Source organism: Mastacembelus armatus, chromosome 8 (assembly GCF_900324485.2).
Source record: "Mastacembelus armatus chromosome 8, fMasArm1.2, whole genome shotgun sequence".
NCBI lineage: Eukaryota > Metazoa > Chordata > Actinopteri > Synbranchiformes > Mastacembelidae > Mastacembelus > Mastacembelus armatus.
In genome coordinates this window covers 19,961,436-19,980,839 of record NC_046640.1, presented here as the reverse complement: position 1 = coordinate 19,980,839, position 19,404 = coordinate 19,961,436, and the positions used below count along the sequence as shown (strand labels likewise).

Below are 19,404 nucleotides of genomic sequence, written 5' to 3'. Positions count from 1 at the left end.
TTTATTGCTTTCTGACAAGAGGTACACTGTATAATATTGACAGCAGCCTTTCAGAAAGCTGCAGTATTTATGTCTGTCAAAACTCTGATTACCACTTGGCGTACATACCTGGTGTCACTGAAGGGTAGAGAGGTGTCAAAGACAGACACAGAAGAAAAGCATCATGAGAAATAAAGTTTAAATTAGTACAGTGCCTGTGTTTGCCCATTCTCTGTTTTCTCCCCGTTATTGACAGTACAACAAGAGCAGGAGGAGGAGAGCTGCAGGGCCTCTACTCAGTGAGCTGGAACCTCCTCATGCCTATGGCCAGTGCTCAGAGGCTGAGAGGAGGAGGGGATGCAAGACAAGTGGAAGAAGTTAAAAGAAACCACCGAGAAATTATAGAATGAGAGAGAAGCTGTTCAGAGGAAGAGAGGTGAGGAGAAATTGCAAGATGACAGGACAAACATACTGCAAAGACAGTAGGCTGGAGACTGACACGTCTTTCCACATAACAGAGGGGTGTGTTATGTTATGTGATGCTACACAGTTCTAGCATGATGCTAATATGTCTAACATAAACATAGACACAACCAAATATGAAGTTATCTCTGTTCATAGATACTCAGCTTTTTACTCTGTTCATTTCAAACCAACTGTTCTGCTTAGAAAAGCAGACGGATGGAGAACTGGCCTGATCTGTGCAGGTCAAGCGAAAGAGTAGTAGTGAAGTAATGTGCATTTGCAGGGAGGAAATGGTTAATAGAGGACACTGTGAGAGAAGTAGCAGCTTTACTGATATGTTTGTAAAATGAAAAGGTGTGTGACAGTGTTTGTGTGTATCAGAAATTGAGAGGGAATGAAGAGGAGACAAAGAGAGAGAGAGTGGTATGTTAACTGTGAAGGCACATGCCTGATAGTGTGAAAGTGTGTCTAATATGGCTGCTAATGAAAATGTGCGTAGAGCTGCATGAAAGAGTGAGTAAAAGCAAGAGGAAGTGAACGGGACAGAGAATGTGAGTGTGAAATAAATCCAATAAGCTCCTCCGTCATGCTCCCCTCTTCAGTGTTTGAATTAAATAAATAAGAGATTCTTTTGCTTTTGTCACTTTTCCTTCTGCATCTCTATCTGCAGCACCCTGCTGTCGTTCACGTCATCCACCCTCTTCCCATCATGCTTTCCTCCCATCTGCAACAGCAGCTAGCTCCTTATTAGCTAGTTAACCACAGAGTCAATCCAGAGCCCCTACTGATAACACATCTACTGTAACTAACAGTTTGCTAAACCCAGGCCCTGAACAATGATTACCCACTTACAGCTTAGTAAGTGTAACTTGGCAGAGTCAGGCCTGTAAAACTTTGAAAGTCTCAACATGAAGCGATTTTCATGGGGCCACAAAGTGAACCCCAGAACAAAAACAAAAAATTAAATTGTGTTTCTCTCTTCCAACTTTAAATGTTAAAGCAGGTGATTTTCTGTGTCTTTTGTGTGAGCAGTGTTGTGTAGGAACAGCTGAGATCAATTGATGCTTCCTAACATCAGAGTGCGCAGCACAGCTTTGCATCAGAGCAAACGTTCAACACAAGGACGAACAACATCCGTGTTTGAAAAGAATTTCTGACCGGAGACAAGGCAACACGTGATCTTTCAATGTGATTTATTATTCTACAAACAAAAACATCACAAGACACATTCTCTTATCAGTACACTACCTCACAAAACACATTTTTACTCTTCATTTGCAGTATCTTCACTATCTCCATGTAGACCAGAAATTATCTTCAGTCTATTGTTTAACTATTTAAGCCAGCTAAAATCAAAGCAGAAATAAATTCTAGAGGCAGCCATTGAAAGTTTAATTGTACTACAATAACAGCTCATCAGATTTCAAGTTTAATGTCAAGTAGGTTTTTAAAACAAAAGGAAGCAAGTGAAGTAAAAATAAGTTGGGGGCAAACTGATCTTTTAATAAAAAGCAACAAAACAATGAGAAAAGTAAACAAGATGGAGAGAGTTGAAGGGTGAAGAAATGGGTGAACCAAAACATGCCTACAGAGAGGGGAAAAGGTCAACAGGAAAGAAGAAAAAGACAAAGAGGAAGCTGAGAGGTAGACAACGAGAGGACGAAGGAGAGGGAAAGGTCAGAAGAAAAAATAAAATGACAGGCGTGATCAGAGAAAAGGTCAGAAAGGAAGACGGGAGGGAAGGATGGAGGACGCTGTTTAAGACAAACACTTTTAGGCCAATATGTTCCACTCTGCACAACCTACAAACCTGAATGAGGGGTGAAAGGTTAATCAGCTATTGTTTTGATGCACAATGTGATTTTGTCTTAAATCATCACAAATATCTTCTGCTCCATTTGAATATTTTCTATTGCAACTCCTAAGTTTACACGCATCAGATTTTCTGTGTAAATACAACTAACGGAAACGGAAGACTCTTACCCCTATAGATGTCAAAAATATTTATATATGTACAAAGAAAGCAGAACATGGCCCTTATATAATATTTCATAAATGAGACGAGATATACTGCTATCATAAACCCTAGAAATCTCTATTAAAGTTTGAAATTATCACACACCAGTCCACCAATCAACACTTATAGGATAAAGCCATATTCTATGGAACGAGATATGAAAGAGAAATAGCAAGATCATCACATGCATGCATAGTATAATTCCTTATAGACCAGATGTGGACACCAAACATAAGCATAAACTGGCTGATGATTATGACACTGGTTAAAAACACTGACAATGTAGTTTCTCATTGAAAAAACAAAAACAACCTTTTGTGTGTCAGTTTTCATTTCATGTCAGCTTTGTCAAACCAGTACAGCTAAGAATAGGTGCGATTATCATTAGGAGAAATTTACACCCCTGAACCTGAGCAACATACAGCTCTACACAACCCTGCCCAACAAAGGACAGCACAAATTACACTTTATAACATACAACAGCCAAACAAACAATATGGATAACAGGACTGTTTGTGCTGATAAAAGAATGATAAAAGCTGGGCCTGTGTAATGGACCTACAGTGTCTATGTCTTGTGTGCCTCCAGGAGCGAACGTTTCACAGTCATTGTCTGCCTTGTTACGCTTCACCTAATAATTCCAACCCTCAGTAATGGATTGGACTGTATGGTAGTGTGCATGTGCGTGTGTGTGTATGTGTGTGTGCAGAATGCAGTTGGCATTATAACAAACTGTGATGGGGTTTGAAGCCAGATGGCAGATTTGCTGAATTTGAAATAATTGGCTTTATACAATGGAGACTTATAAACCAACCACACACAAACACATATAGACATTTGTCAATACATGCACACAGGCACTCACACACACAAACTCCAATGGATTAATAAACTAAATGTAAAATAATAGAGAAAAGCAACATTGCGGTTATTATTGCTCACTTGGGGGTTGTCAGAGCAGCTCTTTATTCACCGTGCACACATCTGCATTTGTGTCTGTACATACTCCACTGGTGACTGCTGCATTGCCAATGCTGTGACACCACATCATACTGGGCTCCCAGTGAGGCCTTGTCACAACTACGTATTAGAGCCACTAACAAAGAAAAGGGAGAGGAAGAGACAAAGGAGCAGGCAAGAGCCAGAGGAAGAAAAGGACGGAAAAGGTTTGACAGGCTGTGAAGTTTGCTCATTAGGCGTTTTCCTCTGTGATGTCCCAGTGTGAGACGTTCAGTCAGCACTTCCACAGTGCAACTCATGACAGTGTACAGGCTGGTTGAAACAGGCAACAATGGTTAAGACACACAAATTTAACTTGTAGGCAGAGCTCATGTTAAGATGGCTACCAGTGAAAGAAACGCCTGCACAGTCAGGCCTGTTTCCAGCACAGAGATCTCAGCATTATAGTTTACTACAGATGTGGAAGCAGCTTGTCAGCGTCAGCTCATTATATGTAATGTGACATGCTGACAAAATATAGACTAGCATACCTTGCATGGTATGCAGATTACTTAAAAATCCAATGTGCTTTTCTCTACTTTTTGTATGTTTTGGTCCCATCATCACACGTCCATCTGCTAAAGTATAATACAATTATGAAAACACATGTATGGACAGCAGACAAGACTCAAAATTAAAAAGATCATTAAGAAAAAGGCTCCACATATTCAAGACAATAACCTTTTCAAGATAACTCCTCAATGGCATTTTTAACTGAACAGACTATTCATCCGGGTTTGTTCAACATTGCTTTCATTAACACAGTCCACTGTTTCTATACTTTTCATAGGTGGGAACTTACATGGTTTGATTTGAACTGTCACAAAGATGCAGAGCAACAATAGAAAACATATCACAAAACTTCATTTAGGATACGGAAAATGGTGAAATGCTTGTTGTAGGATTTAAGCAGGCCAGTGCCATAGCATAGCATTAGCCAGAGCAGCTAACAGAATAAATGGCAAGAGAACAGAGCTTAAGGAGTTACCGTGAATCTATCTTACACACAAGCATATGCCCTGAATAAAAAAATCGAGTTCACTGTCAATCGAGGACGTTTTCGATACAATACTTCAAAATCTTTGGTATCTGGTGTTTTGTGCAAGTTCAGTGAAGTGATACCTTTCTTGTGCTGAAGTATTGGACAAACCCTGGTGTGGCCTAAAACGAATGCAGACATTTACTGAACACACACACACATACACACACACAATAACCGTAAGTCTTGTGCTAGTTTGCTTTGCTCTCTGCTCTGAAAGCTCCCTGTCTACCAGTCCATCAGTGCGATCCAGAGTGTTAATTTGCAGGAGCCAAATATTCAGGGTTAGTGTAGGAGAAGCCAAGGAACTCGTCCTGGTCCAGGTTCATGATGACCAGTTTGTCTGTCGGTGTCAAGTCCACCGGCATCTTGGTGAACTCCTTGTCAAAGTTGCAGGTGTCCCGACGGTTCCTCTGCAAGTGGAGTGTAGACATCATGAAGGAGAGATGTGGTGTGAAGGGAGGGAGAATTAAAGAGGGGAAGGAAAGATAAAAATGATTCAGGAAGAATGAGATGGTTTGGAAAGGAAGGAAGAGAAAACATTACTGTTAGATACATCACACTATCCTGTGAAATGCATAAGAATCCAAGTGTTTGTAATTTGGACTGTCCCTTTGTCCATGTTAGTTACACAGTCTGGTTGCATTTGCACACAAAGACTTTTGGTCTGATGATGTTACCACCATTAGAGGATGAGTTTAATATTTTGAGGAGATAGACATTATTGCCAAAGGTAAATTGAGACCATAGAGATCAATACAAAGCTAGTTCCTTTAGTTTCTGGTATTTGTGGTAAGTGAAGCTAATCACATTTATTGTACAGAGGTAACTTCTCATCTAACTCTCTAACAACAAAGTCAAAGAACTGCTTTATGAAGAGTTGACATTAATTTGGGGTTTACTTGGATTATCCTCTGCTGGTTAAAGTTTTTTTTTTGGTTTACTTCAGTTTGTATTTTTCACCTAAACATCCAGTGTCCAGCCTTGTCAGCCAAAGTCGTTTTTAACATTATCTTCATAACGCCAGAACTGTGAGTTTCAGGAATCTGGACTATTATAGTACAGAAATGAGCCTCTATACTTGTCCATAGTGACAGCGACAGAAGACAAACTATGCCCTGACAAAAGAAGATGTTGGCGTAGTCGCCTGGGCCTGCTGTGTCTAAAAAATGCTGCTTTTGTGTTCTCTCAAAATTGAAAAATAGGACAGTGCCGTATTCTGTCTGCCTGCTTTGCTGTTGCTGGTATGTGGGTTTACACAGAAAATAATGCGAACAAACATGGCACTGTTTTTGTCCTGCCTTCCCTGCAAAAGCCTCTTCAGTTTATACTTCTATAGGTTTCAAACTTCATGTTAAAGATTTGTTAACATGCAACAAGGGACACCTGCAAAAATAATAGCAAATTACAAGAAGAGAAATGTGGCTATAAAAAAGATACATGGGTGTACACAGAAACAGAAAGAGAGACAGTCCAAAATCTTTTGTTCCCAGAGTAGGAATAAAGTACCCAGCAGCCTCAGGCAAGTCATGCACGAAGATCTTAAATCAGTGGGCAAAAAAGAAATATTAGATATATTCAAGGATACAGAGGGAGAGAACTAGGAGAAGCACAGAAGAGAGTCAATGCTGAGACAGAGGGATGAGAGAAAGAAGTAACAATCAATCAAGAGAAGAAAGAGACAGACTTGAGAGACTCGAGTACGAGCAGCAGTTGAGACTGTGTGGGAGGTGAGGGGAATCTGAGTGTGTGTGTGGTAGTTGAGACAGACACACAGTCATATCACTGCATGCCATGTCTGGCCTGGAGGACGTTTCCAAAGAATGAGAGTGAGTAGAGGCAACGACTGTGTCATGTGACTTTGCTAAACTTGTAGCATGCACGTGCACACGCACACTTACACATATTTTTACCACTCATAGACATAATGCATCCCCTAGACCCTTACGCTAACCATCACCTCTAAATGCCTTAACCCAACCCTACCCCTCACCTCAACCTAATACTAACCCTAATCCTGAAGCCAAGTCCTAATACTCAAACAAGAGTCTGCAAAAGTTCGGATCAGCTAAATGTCCTAACTTTGCCAATATGTCCTCATTCATATGCAGTTTTGCTCAAAATGGTCCTGACACACACACACACACACGCACGCACGCACGCACACACACACACACACACACACACACACACACATACACTTTCCAGAGTGCAGTGACCTGTAGGACTAGCATGGACCACTATTTCTAGTCATTTGGAAACAAACAAATGAACTTTTATTTAAATTCACAATATAAGCACTAAGTCACTTTTTAAATTTTCTTTCAAAGTTAAAAGAGGATTATACCCCTGGCAACATGTTCCTGTCAAAGAGAGGACATTCATGGCCTGCACTGGGAATGAACGCATATGAAAATGTCTGGATGTCCTTCATTTAAAGCTTTGACAAATATTCTGAAACTATTCAGGTTTTTAGTAGGATTGATTTTGGTGCTTCAGGACCCAGACACTGCAGCTCATGTTCACACACAACTTTTCAGATATGAACTCAAAATGCAAATGGATAAACAGAAGGAAATTGAGAAATTAGGAACTGGCCACACAAATATCACACACACATCAATAACAGTCACAGAGAAAATCCCACAGGGGGAAATCTCTGAAAATCCACACCCATAAATAATGTATGTAAATAGACAGCAAGGTGAGCTCAAGCTTTATCAAACACATCGAAAAATTTAAGGGTGTAAAACACAAATAGATGAAGCCACAGCACAAGGAAGAGGAAGGAAAAGGTCACGAGAGGATGCAGAACAATTAAGAAGAGAAGAATCTAACTAAGTTGGAATCAATTACAATATTGTCCAATACTTCTGAAGATAGAAATTCACTACAAGCAATTCCTGTTTTTGCCATCTAACAAGAGCAGAGGGACAGCAAGAGAAAGTTCACAGAAATGACAAAGCAATGTCACATCTCCTACCTTCTGCCAACTCCCCCATGGCCTGAGAGGAGCTCCCTCCGTCCACAGGGAGACACCTGCCACAGCTGGCCCACATCCACCTCACGTTCCTGGGCATGATATCCACCAGAGTGCTCCCTCTCAAGAGAGATCTGCACTACTGGCTTGGTACAACATGTGATTCCCGTTTTTCATAACATTTAGTATCATGATGTTGTCTGATCAACTTTTAACCTCTTCCACCCACAGTCAGTACAAACTCCTGCTTTGAAGCCAAGCGTGATTAAACTCTGGAGAACCTGATTTCAGCTGGAGGGTGGTGTCTTTGTCTTTCCTTTTATTAAAATATAAATGTAACATATCTATCTAATATAAACTGCTCGTTTGCATATCGGGCCAGTTTCAGGCTAATGTTAGTGGTCCTGCCCTGCTCCTTTGGATTTGGGCAAGTTTACACTCCAGCAGCCTCAGCCAAAAGTGTAAATGTTCTCATCCTAAAACCCTTCTCCTGTGTAACGTTAACAGTGAAGTGTACTGATGGCTACTGAGCCAAAATGGCTGTATAAGAATTAAACAGTGGTCTGATATTAATATTCTTTATTTACCTGAGGGGGGGGAGGGGCTTAGCAAATCATTAAGCTCACCTGTGAAGGTTTGTCATAAGTGCATAGACCCTTTAAACATATTTTATTCTAGGTAGTATCAATGTGGGAGCTGATTGTGTCCCAGCATACACTTTCATAATATTCTAAAGGAGGGTTCAAATATTTTTGCTGTTGAACAAAATGTTATTGAATTTATCAGAAAGTAAAGAGTCTTACAGTTAAGACGTTTGATCAGACTTTGGAAATCAACCATGCACACTGCCCAAGGCTGTGCATCATGCAATTATTTACCAAACATGCACATATGAACTCTGAGTCTCTCTCACACTCACACACACACACACACACACACACACACACACACACACACACACACACACACACACACACACACACACACACACACACACACACACAGCTGCCAGCCATGTAGGCCAGCTCATAATGTGTCCCATCTCAGCACGCTTCAATAGCAGTTAATGCTGTGAGGCAGAGAGACAAAGATATGGAGAAAAAAAATTCAGAAAGAGATGCAGAAGAAGACAAGGAGTAAGATCTATATCAGTGGCCTTTGGTACAGATGTATAGATAGAAAAGAGCAGTAGCATCGGGGCAAACATACAATTAATCCTGAGTTCTAGAGGCAGTGGTTTTAATAGAGAAACATGGCTGAGTCTTTAATGTAGTCTTTGCTCTTTACTCCTCCCTTCCTGCCACTCTCTCCCTCGCTCTTCCTCTCTCACCCCATCTCTTTTCAGTAAGGAGAGGATTAGCGGGAGACGAGCCCATGTCAGCTGAGGATGTGGGGAGAGTGGGAGGCACAGAGGAGAGGGGAGGTGAAGAGGAGAGGAGGGTGAATAAAAGGCGGTATCGAACGCTGACCTGTTTTGGGCTGATAAGCTCAGGCTGCTTTGTGTTGAAGCCACTGGCTTTAATTTGGAGGCCGCAACATTTGGAATTAATTATCACACACACTCCAGCACTGCTGCAGCTTACTGTGTACACTGGCTATTACAACCCCTCTAATACAAACTTTATACAGCTTATGTGCTGGAACTTACTGTTACAGGAGTCTGAATTGCTGTTAAACTACATTTGCATAAAATACAGCTGCACCACAATGTCAGTATACAGTTAGCATAGAGGGAAGTGCTGCCATTTATTCCAACACTAAAATAGCATGTACTATTTAATCGCTACAAGCTGAAGTTAAAAGTACCACGCAGTACATCTCGAGTACGAACGCAGTACATTTCCAGTTACCATGGAAACCAAACATCTGTCATCTGACTGTCCTGTCTATCTACCCTGGATGTTCTTTTAATTTGTCTGCTAATCACCTGGCTATTTAGGCTAATGCTTTCCGTAAATTGCAAAAATGCATCAACCCTGTCAGTTAACAGGAACAATTAATTATCTCCATAATAAAATGAAAATGAGATTAAAAGCAACAGTGTGAAACTACTGTTTTCCCATTTACATTTACATAAAAAAGTTCAGCATCTTCATTAAAGCACATTATTGTAGTTAATGTGTAGATGCCACTGAACATAATAAAACATACATGCGGTTATAATGATGAATATACAGTGTGATGTAACTACAGTACATATCAGAAGATGGGTTTGCTCTGTAGTTTTACAGCTGCATGTTGTAAATGATTTGCTGCTTAATTTAACACAGGATTTCAATGCAAAGTAACAGCAGCAACACAGCAACACAGCAACCTGCACATCAACAACCAACCCCTCAACTGTTTCAGGAGGCTGTTTCTAAAGTGCACGTTCATTTTTTTCCATTCTGGCTCATTGTATAATTACAGTCTAATCAGGCCTGGCTTAAAAATCAACAGGGTTGATTGGGTGGGAGTTTCTGTCATTGTAAACTGATAAGAGAGCATCAGTGTTAACTGTGGATAATCACTGCACAGCATCCTAACAACACTGAAGCCACCAGTCAGACATTTTGTTACAACAAACACTGGAATCTGATCAGAAACCATCTGAGTCAGGTGTTACAGTGGCATCTTACTCTTAGGATATTTGGCAGCTCACATATGTGTTAAGATTTCACCCAAACTTAAAAAAACCAAAAAGGTCACCAGTGTCATTAAAGTTTAACCTTAATGCCATATTTTTAATCTTCATATTCATGGATTTGAAACCTTAACCAGTTCCATGATCAGAGAATTCACATTCCCTGTGGGTAATCGTCGTACGCGTCGTGCTTCAGGTCGACTGCACCCAGTTTGTGTCCATACTTGTAAACCTTGTATTGCACTAGGAGTAGTAACCTCTGTTAGAAGTAAATACGCAGCGAGTCAGAGCAGCAGTGCCTCGACCTCAGTCGACTGCGAGCAGCTTTCGAGGCGGCGTGAAGTGGCTGAGTGGCTCAGTAGGGCTGTGCGTATGTAGGCCGTGTTCTGCATGTTATTTCCTTTAAGTCATCAGACCTGCGCTCCCCCATCAGGGAAAGGCTCTTATGATAAGTGGCAGCCATGAAATATGCACAGCCTGTCGTAGCTGCCTGCCTCGCTTCACAGAGACTCGTATTTCCCCTCCTCTCCCTTCGTCTTCATCACCACCCCTTCTCACTACCTCTTTCTCCTCCTCGACTGCATCCATTGTTGTATCCCTTCATCTCTCACATTTGCTCAGGATCCTCCTGTCTGCTCTCTGGCCTCACCTCCTCTATCCCTTCCTTATTATTCTCTTTTAGCATCACAATCTGTTTGTAGTTCATGGACAGCAACAGTGTGTGTGTGAATGGAATGAATTAAGAGAGTAAAGGAGGGGCTACAATAAAGAAATACAGATGAATAGGAGAAAACACATTTCCTAAGCACATCAAAACATGAACTGTACAGTGGACATCACTGAAAACAAACTCCAAACATCCTCTAATACATCTTTTAACTCCTTTATTTTGGGTATGCCTCTTTTTTTCTGGAAAACCAAAAAGTTTGGCACATGGAGAGCATTGTGAAAAGCATCTGTTTCTATTTTCTCTTCATATGTACTTGATTATTTTCACACAACAGTAGCTCAGATTACACGTTTGAAGCACTGGTGACACAGAAAACATGAATCACCCCAAGATGTTAAATGTATAGAAATCCTAACTAATAAAAAGATAAAACAAAAGCATTTTTCATGCAGAGTTAATTTTGCTTCTCCTTCAACAGGAAGGAATCATTCAAACAAAAACACAAATTCTGGATCAAGTTCTCTCCCTCTTGTCCTTTATAATACTGACCACATGTATTACATATTAAAATCTGACATGGATATATGTTTATGTATAAGTATATATAGAGATATTATTTATTGTGATAATACAAACAGGGAGAGACACTGGTTTTAACAAAGGTACGAGACTGATAATGGACATTGTCAAGTCATAAAAACACAACAGTTGCATGAACTTTTACACTCATTGTGGACTGGACTGCGAAAGCACTAAAGTTGCTCTTCGCTGCTGAGCTTATCTGTAAGTTCAGGGCAGGAACAAGCATATCCAGATGTTAGGTGAGATGTTGGAGTGCATTGCAAGGCCTGTGTCTGTGTGTGGTTCTGTAATAAAACTGTAAAAAATCTAAAAAAAAAAAAAAACTCTTCAAAACTCAAAAAACTGTTTCACATTAATCATTATTTACCCATCATTCACCACTGATACAAATACTTCCGAAGAACATTTTAAGATATCAGTTATTACCTTGATTATTATGTTCTATTAATAGTGATTCCAGTACAGACCACAGAGACTCCCACGTCTGTCACCAGAACAAATTATTGTGTTTCATGGGTTCAAAATGACAGACTTCATCTTCAACACATCCACTGCAAATCCACCTAAACTTCAGAAATGTATTTTAAAAAAGCGTGATGTAAACCAAAGGGGGACTCGATCAATGTAAGACGCTCTCAAAGGTCCACAGGATGATTAGACCTGATCCAAAACCAGACCTGAACAGAGAGAGAACACCAACACAGGCAGCAGCATAATGTGATCTCAATTATCAAGACGCTGCAGTTGAAAAGAGCAGCAAAATAACAGTGTCCTAAGAAAGAAGTTCATAGAAATTTAAAAAAATTCCCATACTCATTTACAGAAATAGCTGCCATGTGTTGCAACAAAACATTTTCCTAACCAATCTAACATCGGTTCAAAGAAGAAATGGTCATTCGTTAGTATCAATCTTTCAGAAAGGCTACACAATCTGACATAATTTCTCCATCTCCATTCTGTCCAGCTAATTGCACACTGGGATCCGTACTGACACAGAGGCCTGTGGAAGCCAAACAAACCCTATTCCTTCTGACTGAACTGAGCACGACGACAGAAGCCAGGTCAGGTTTGATCCTAAGAAACAAATGGAGCCCGATGACCTCCAATTCCAGAATAATGAACACCACTGACTCTGCTGCAGATACACAGCACATGTAGAAAACCTTTACTGAAAAATGCCACTGAACTGTAATGTTGTCATGTTAATGTGTGTGCTTTGCAGAAAACAACACCCTGAATGTCCGCCTGTGACGAAGAGCAGTGATATGTGAGGAAGCTCTTCAGTGTTAGCTGCACTCGAATAAAGTACAGCCAGTTTCCTCTCTGGCTGAGATGTATACGCCTACCAGTAAGCTTCATAACCTCATGGCTTTTTGCATGTATGAGTTTAGATTTAGTACCAATTCTGCCATCCTGTCAGGAAGATTATTGCTAACAAGGGAAAACAAAAGACAGAACGCACACAGATTTTCGTGCTGCAGAACGCTGACCTTTAACCCATGTCCACACTTACTGCTGCTGTAGTTAGGATGAAAATTCCCATTGTGCGGGCAGAACACCATTTAAAAAAAAACACCAGTCATAGTGACATGAGTTTAAAAAAACCACACCAAAAACTAGATCAGAAAAGTAGGACTGCATGATATATTTGTCAACCTATTTGTTCCAGCTAGTGGCTTCTTCTCTACCACAGAAACTTCCTCCACGCTAAGAAAATTTTTTCAGCATTTTGCCCAAGATTTTGTACTGACTGTTGATAGGAAAATACTTTAGACGTTTACATTTACCGAAAGGAACATTTCCTAATTGTTTAAACTCCAGGAAACTACAGGAGAACACCTTCTTTCCTCTTTTCCGAGATTTGTGGAGCAGCTGGTTGGAAGTAAAGGGTAATGCTGACATTCTCCACACAAACAAATGCAAACACAAGGCCAGGCACACATACAGAAATGCAAATGTGTGTTTCCATACACAGGGTTCATTCACACATATATAAAACATACATGTGCCCACATACTGTAAACAAGTGCCCAGGCACTGGACTCATGCTTCTGTAATACACAAAGAAACTTGCTGCTAGTTTCTTTCACTGCTTAAATATGAGCTGAAATAAGAATATAAGAAGTAGTCATTTCTATCTGTTAAACTGCCTCAAAGCCTTAAGGATGACTACATTTCCCAACAGCATTTTGATATCATGATCCCAGTTGGGGAACAGCAAATAAACTGACAGAAAAAAAATCACACTGTTGTGGCACCAGTCTTATGATTAATCCATTTGGTTAAATAATACTGCAAATGTTTTAACACCTTTCAGACTGTGACTATAAAGTTGAGATAAGATGCAAAATGCAGTTGGGAGACAACATCTCTGGCTATTATTGATATAGAAACTCATGCAAAAGCTTGTCAGGCATTCCAGTTTTAGCTAAGATAAGGATGCACACACAGACACCATCATCATTATTATTATTATACACTGAATAGTAAGCACACCAGAATTGCAGGCCTAACTCAAAATGCTGTGGAACAACTGGGGAATGAAAAAAAAAAAAAAGAAAGGTTCAGTCACAATTTCCACCCAAGTAAAAGTCATTACATGGAATGTAGCTATTGTTACATGTGAAATTATGCAGTTGTCTATTTGTGTGAGCTGGGGAGGAGTGAGGGGCAGTGATCAAGTGTTAATGTTCTGCAATTAGCCTGTAAATTTGTGTCAGTTTAATTACTATTCAAAGATTGAAAAAAACAAAACATTGCTCTAATATTCCAAACATTTTGTGTTCCTTACTGTAGATTTGACAACTAATGAACATTGAAGGGCCACTATTAATTTCTATTAATTGTCTGGGGAAATACACAGAAAAACACACTGTTCACACTGTGCACAACATGACTTGCACAAGCTTGTGGTGGATCTACAGTGGATCTACAGTAATCATGCTTTTTGTTTCCCTACAAATCTTATTTAGCCTCATGCACAACATTATACTACACTGACTTTTAGCTGCAACCTTCTCAGAAATGATGCTGGGAGAAAGTAAAAAGGCATATTTTTCTTATTTATAGGGTGAAACCTGGAAAAATACACAATTCGTCCAGGTTTCTAAAAAGAACAGCTCAGTGTTGTTTGCTTTGCTTTAGACATGATACCACTCATGTTGGTTCTAAGGTAATACAATCTGGCCACCAGCAATGAACAGGTGCATCATGGTTATTAATGGGCTGCACATGGGCCCTTATGGAGACCAATGCATCATCCAGGTTGCATCAGTGTGAACAACGTGTGTGTTTAAAGCCAAACTCATATGTTTGTGTCTCTGTTTAAGTTATGGTGTCTTAAGGGCTGTGACAGCACAACAATTTCCAGGATAGTTAAACGAAACTGATTTGCTTGTGTGTGTGTGTGTGTGTGTATTCCAAGGTGCAGAAATGATTATATGTTTGTGTATTCATGTGGCCATGCAGGAGCTGAAATCAAGCCTGCTCGGTGGCAGTGGTGGTAGCAGCAGTTCCTGGGAACTCCGCGTTGATAAAGGAAAACCCCTGGAACTCGTCCTGGTCCAGGTTCTGAATCACTTCCTCATCAGGAGGGGTCAGCACCGGCGGGTGGCGTGTGAAAAAACGATCAAAGTTCTCGGCTTCCCGTCCGCACTGTTGAGGAGGGCAGGGAGGGATGGCGTACGCAGGGGAGGGGTGGATTGGGACGGGTAGAGTGGGGATGGAGAGGAATGAACAGATTGGGGTGGGGTGGGGGAGGAGGAGAGGAAAACAAAAAAGGGGAGTGGTGGGTTGAACCAGGGTGTGAGATGATATTACTTGAACATAGTTTCAAATATCAGAACAAGTGCCAGTAATTGAGGTGTGCTTGATTCAACTCTCCATTTGTCATGATTAAAAGATTGTTATTACCTTCAAAGTGATAAAAAAAAATACCACACTCAGGAGACGAGAAATTAAGCACGCCTCAGGTTTATGCTCTTCTTTTTCAAATATTTGAAACATATTCCAATTTCACACAGAAAAAGGTCACTGAAGTCTCAAACCTCCTGTGGCAGTGCACTACAGTGGACTGGTGGCCGTGCGAACTGTGATGGTATTACCGTTTGATAATGGCCATTTCACTTAAAAGCCTCCTACATGCTTATAAGTAAACAGCCGAAAACAATTTTCCTCGGCATTTCATCTTGATTTTGTGGTTGTAAAGCTCGGATTTAATTGGAATTTCTAGAAAATGTCTCAAAGCCACGAGCTGATTATGGTGTAATTGTGGGATGATTATATGCTGCAGCTGCAGCAGCCTGCTGAGATATGATAAACCAAATCAAACAACCAGCTCGTATGCAAGAGAGCAAACCCAAAAAGCCCTTCAGTTCTTCAGTCTGACAAAACATTTCATGGACTGTGAAGATGTTCTGTATAGGAGGATTCAATTAGAAAACATCAACTGATTAAAAACACACATCTATCCTTGTTATAAGTGTCAAAAGAAATGACAGATGACACTGAAATTTCACATCACTGCAGGTACAATTAGTTTACAATTAGAAGTAATTGGGAAAAAGGGGCAATTCTTCTTTTCGGCCCACTTCATTTCCTCTTTCTGAGCATTAGAAACACAAAAAGAGAGTACATACCCAAGAGACGTGTGTCCCTCTAACTGCATAAAACAAGTTATTAACTTGAAAACTATATTTTCCAGACAGTATGCCTCATGGGGACTGTAGGCCAAGATACTCCTTTTTCTCCATCTCCATCACTGTTCTTAGCTTTAATTAACACAACAAGGATTCAGTGTCCTCTGAAAACATCACCCAGAGGAAAACTACAAACTCATTAAATCCTTGTAACTCGGAAAACCAAATGAAATTAAGCCAGACTGTTTATAGACTTTGGGGAAATATGTAAAATGAGAAATACACCAGGGTCAAATAGCATTTCCAGTTAATTACTTGCATTTGTTTTAACCTGTTTGGGGAACCAGATGGGAAGAATTTACCACATCAGGAAATGTGAACAGAATTTTAGCCAAAAGTGTGTCAGCTGGTATGGTGAGCATCTCCCATCTCGTCATCAAAACTGAGATTAAATGCATTTTTCATATCAGCCATGTAGTTTTGCTTTGGTGCATTGCTCTTCTAGTAGAAATGAATCACTTTTGGAGCCAAACGTGTGATCTGTGAGCGACGATGATCGCAGGACAAAAAAAAAAGGTGATATCTTTTCGGTAAATTTGGTTTTAATTAAAATGCCACCTTTCTATGAGGTTTGTGCCAAATGTAGGGCACTTCAGGACAGGATGCAGTTGAGACTGAGCTCTAGAGCATGCAAATAAACAGAAACAAACATGAGAAAACTGTGAACATAGAGAGGACAAATAAAAATGTGTGAATGGGAGGACAGATGGGTTGATGCATGGCAACAGTGAACAGATGGATGGATCGGTGGAAGGATGGACGGATGGAGTCTGTCTAGGAGGACAGATGGATGAAAACAGTTGCACAGTAATGCATTTAAATGAAAGTCTAAGGTGATGATATGAGCACTTTTTAAACTGTCAGACGAAGGAAGAACCCTGTCAGTCAGTCACACACACATTCAACAGCTCATCTTCATCACCATCATCACCGTCAGACCATTCAAATGAATTCACAGCATAGAAAACCACAAACAGACATATTTATAAACAGGCGACTACCCTCTGACCAAAGTATGGCTGCCACTTCAACCAGCATCACACACTGCAAGCGTTTTGCACCAAAAAAAGATCAAAGAACCACCTTCAGATGCCAAACTGAACCCTAAACCTCCATGCAGCATAAACACAATGGTTCTTCAAAGAGATATGAATCTTGATTAGTCCTTCTCAGCTGCAGCAAAGACAGGAAGAGGGAAATAGCAAGTGACAGTGCAGAGGTGAAAGAGAAAAGATGTCAGAACGACGAGATCAAACACAAAGACTAGACAGATACAGAAGAAAAGAGGTAGGAGGAAAGATCAGACAACGTATGTTAGTAGTCACATCAGAGGACTCCGCGGAAACACACCTCGCTGTTAAAAAGAGCCAGGTCCTGATAGTGACCTCTAACACACACATGCAAAAACATAGATCAGGTAGAAAAAAACTAAAATGTTGAAGCAGCGCACACACACACACACACGCGCGCACACACACACACACACACACACACACACACACACACACGCACACACGCACACACGCACACACAGGCAGCTGCATAAAACATCCCAGCTCAGAAAAAGTCTTTAGCAGCAGTGTGGCCTAAGGCTGTGCGAGTGTGTGCATATTACACACATTATAATGTGTGTGTGTGTGTGTGAATTGTGGGGGGTGCTTAGTTTGAGATGACGACATCCTGACTGTAGTTATGATCAAACTAATTTTGCCACAGGAAAAAAAAACAAAACACACACACACACACACACACACAAACACACAAACACACAAACACAGTTGTTTTGGGTCACGTTTGCTGTTTGGATGTACAATTATTCCCTGGGGGTTTACGCTAAACTCAGTCGAACTCCAGTGAAACGTCAACGTTCGCTCAAAATGAGACTCCACAGCTTGTGTTTTAGCTTTACAGCCAGACCCAGCCTCATCATTTTCATCAGTATTGTTCTCATTAAAACCCACATTCATCACCGAGCCTTCCTCCTCATCATCCTCATCGCTGCCATCATTATCATCACCACACATTCATCGCCCTCCTCATCATTTTCTGACTTACCTGAGGGCATTGTCCAACACAGAGGAGGGGACAGAGACAGAAACATCCCACTGAAATTCAATAATCAGGTGAAGAAAATAAAGACAGAGGAGAGAGAGGTGTGGAAGGACACATGTTCTTTACCAGGACTTTAACCACCAACAGGGTCCCGGTCTCTGTTGCAGTAGGAGAACAGTTTACCTGGACAGTACATCCCTTTTTTTGGGTCAGATTCTCTGTGGTCAGACTTACAGCTCTGGGTTTGAATGGTGGCTGCACCTCCTTGCTCTCCAGTTTCTCCCAGTCCATGTAGCGGAAGAAGCTGTGCTCCCTGATGTCCCTCTCCCCCTCTGGACCACAACCCAGTCGCTTCGCTGGATGCTTCGTCATCAGCTGGACAAGCAGAGAGGAGAGAGTCAATCACTTCCTTTCTTCATTTCATCCCTAAACCCAAACACCTGCTGCAAACAGCTAGTTTTTCATTTCATAATGTTTGCCATGTTCACCCTTAGTTTAGCACATTCACTTGAAAAATTCTTCTAATTAGCAATAAACATGAAGTACGGTGAAGCCCAGAATTTTTTCAGATGAGGAGTTTTGCAGGTATTTGGTCATAAACCACAGCACTGGGCAAAACAAAACTTCACCAATATGATTAAGGTTCAATCTCAGAGGATCATTAGTGTCTGTACCAAACTGAACGTCAATCCAGCCAAATAGTTGGTGAGCTGGACCAGCTGACACAGTAAAACAAAAAGAAGTAAAATGAGATTAGTTTAATTCTCTCTTCTTCACTGAAGGATCATGGGAGAATTCTCTCAGTGGATATTTGTCTGACCACAGACAAACTTAAACTCAGCAACAAAAACAAAGCTGAGTGATTTATTTGCAGGAATCTTTCAGGACAATAATTTCTTGCTCACTGGCTAAATGCCTTTAAGTATAACATTTTAATGATGTGTGGTGTCTTGACTTGTAACATTAACACAAGCTGTAGGCATAACCCTAAACTACAAGACAGGTCTGTATCTAATCAGCACTGAATAATGTGTCACTGTAATGCCCCAACATTTCCCCTCTGGAATCATTGACGTTTCATCTCATTTATTCCTGTCGCTCTGTTTGTAAAAACATATATATCGTTACTATTATTGTTATTTCTTCACCTCTGTTTTAACCACCCATCCTTTCTACTATCTGTCATCTTCAACTGACTAGAGAGCAAATATAAGCCACCAAGCCACTGGCCTGCAGACAGATGAATAACTGTTATTTTTCCTCTTTTACCACAGCGGTTCGTCCGCGGGCATAATTAAGGA

General features: G+C 40.6%; 1 protein-coding gene across 4 annotated transcripts in view; it reads right to left on the bottom strand.

Annotated features, from left to right (window-relative positions):
* Window positions 1–1,620: 1,620 nt before the first annotated feature.
* prkcbb (protein kinase C, beta b) overlaps window positions 1,621–19,404 on the bottom strand; it is a 93,788-nt gene continuing 76,004 nt past the window's right edge. For 3 of the 4 annotated variants that reach the window (XM_026325694.1, XM_026325693.1, XM_026325695.1), the window contains 2 exons: window positions 18,338–18,478; window positions 14,452–15,008 (listed from right to left, as the gene is read on the bottom strand). In XM_026325694.1, coding sequence (XP_026181479.1) covers window positions 14,832–15,008; window positions 18,338–18,478 — 318 coding nt within the window. In that variant the 3' untranslated portion in view covers window positions 14,452–14,831. Of the gene's footprint in view, window positions 4,913–14,451; window positions 15,009–18,337; window positions 18,479–19,404 lie in introns of those variants that run through there. The other variant, XM_026325696.2, reaches the window with a different exon arrangement.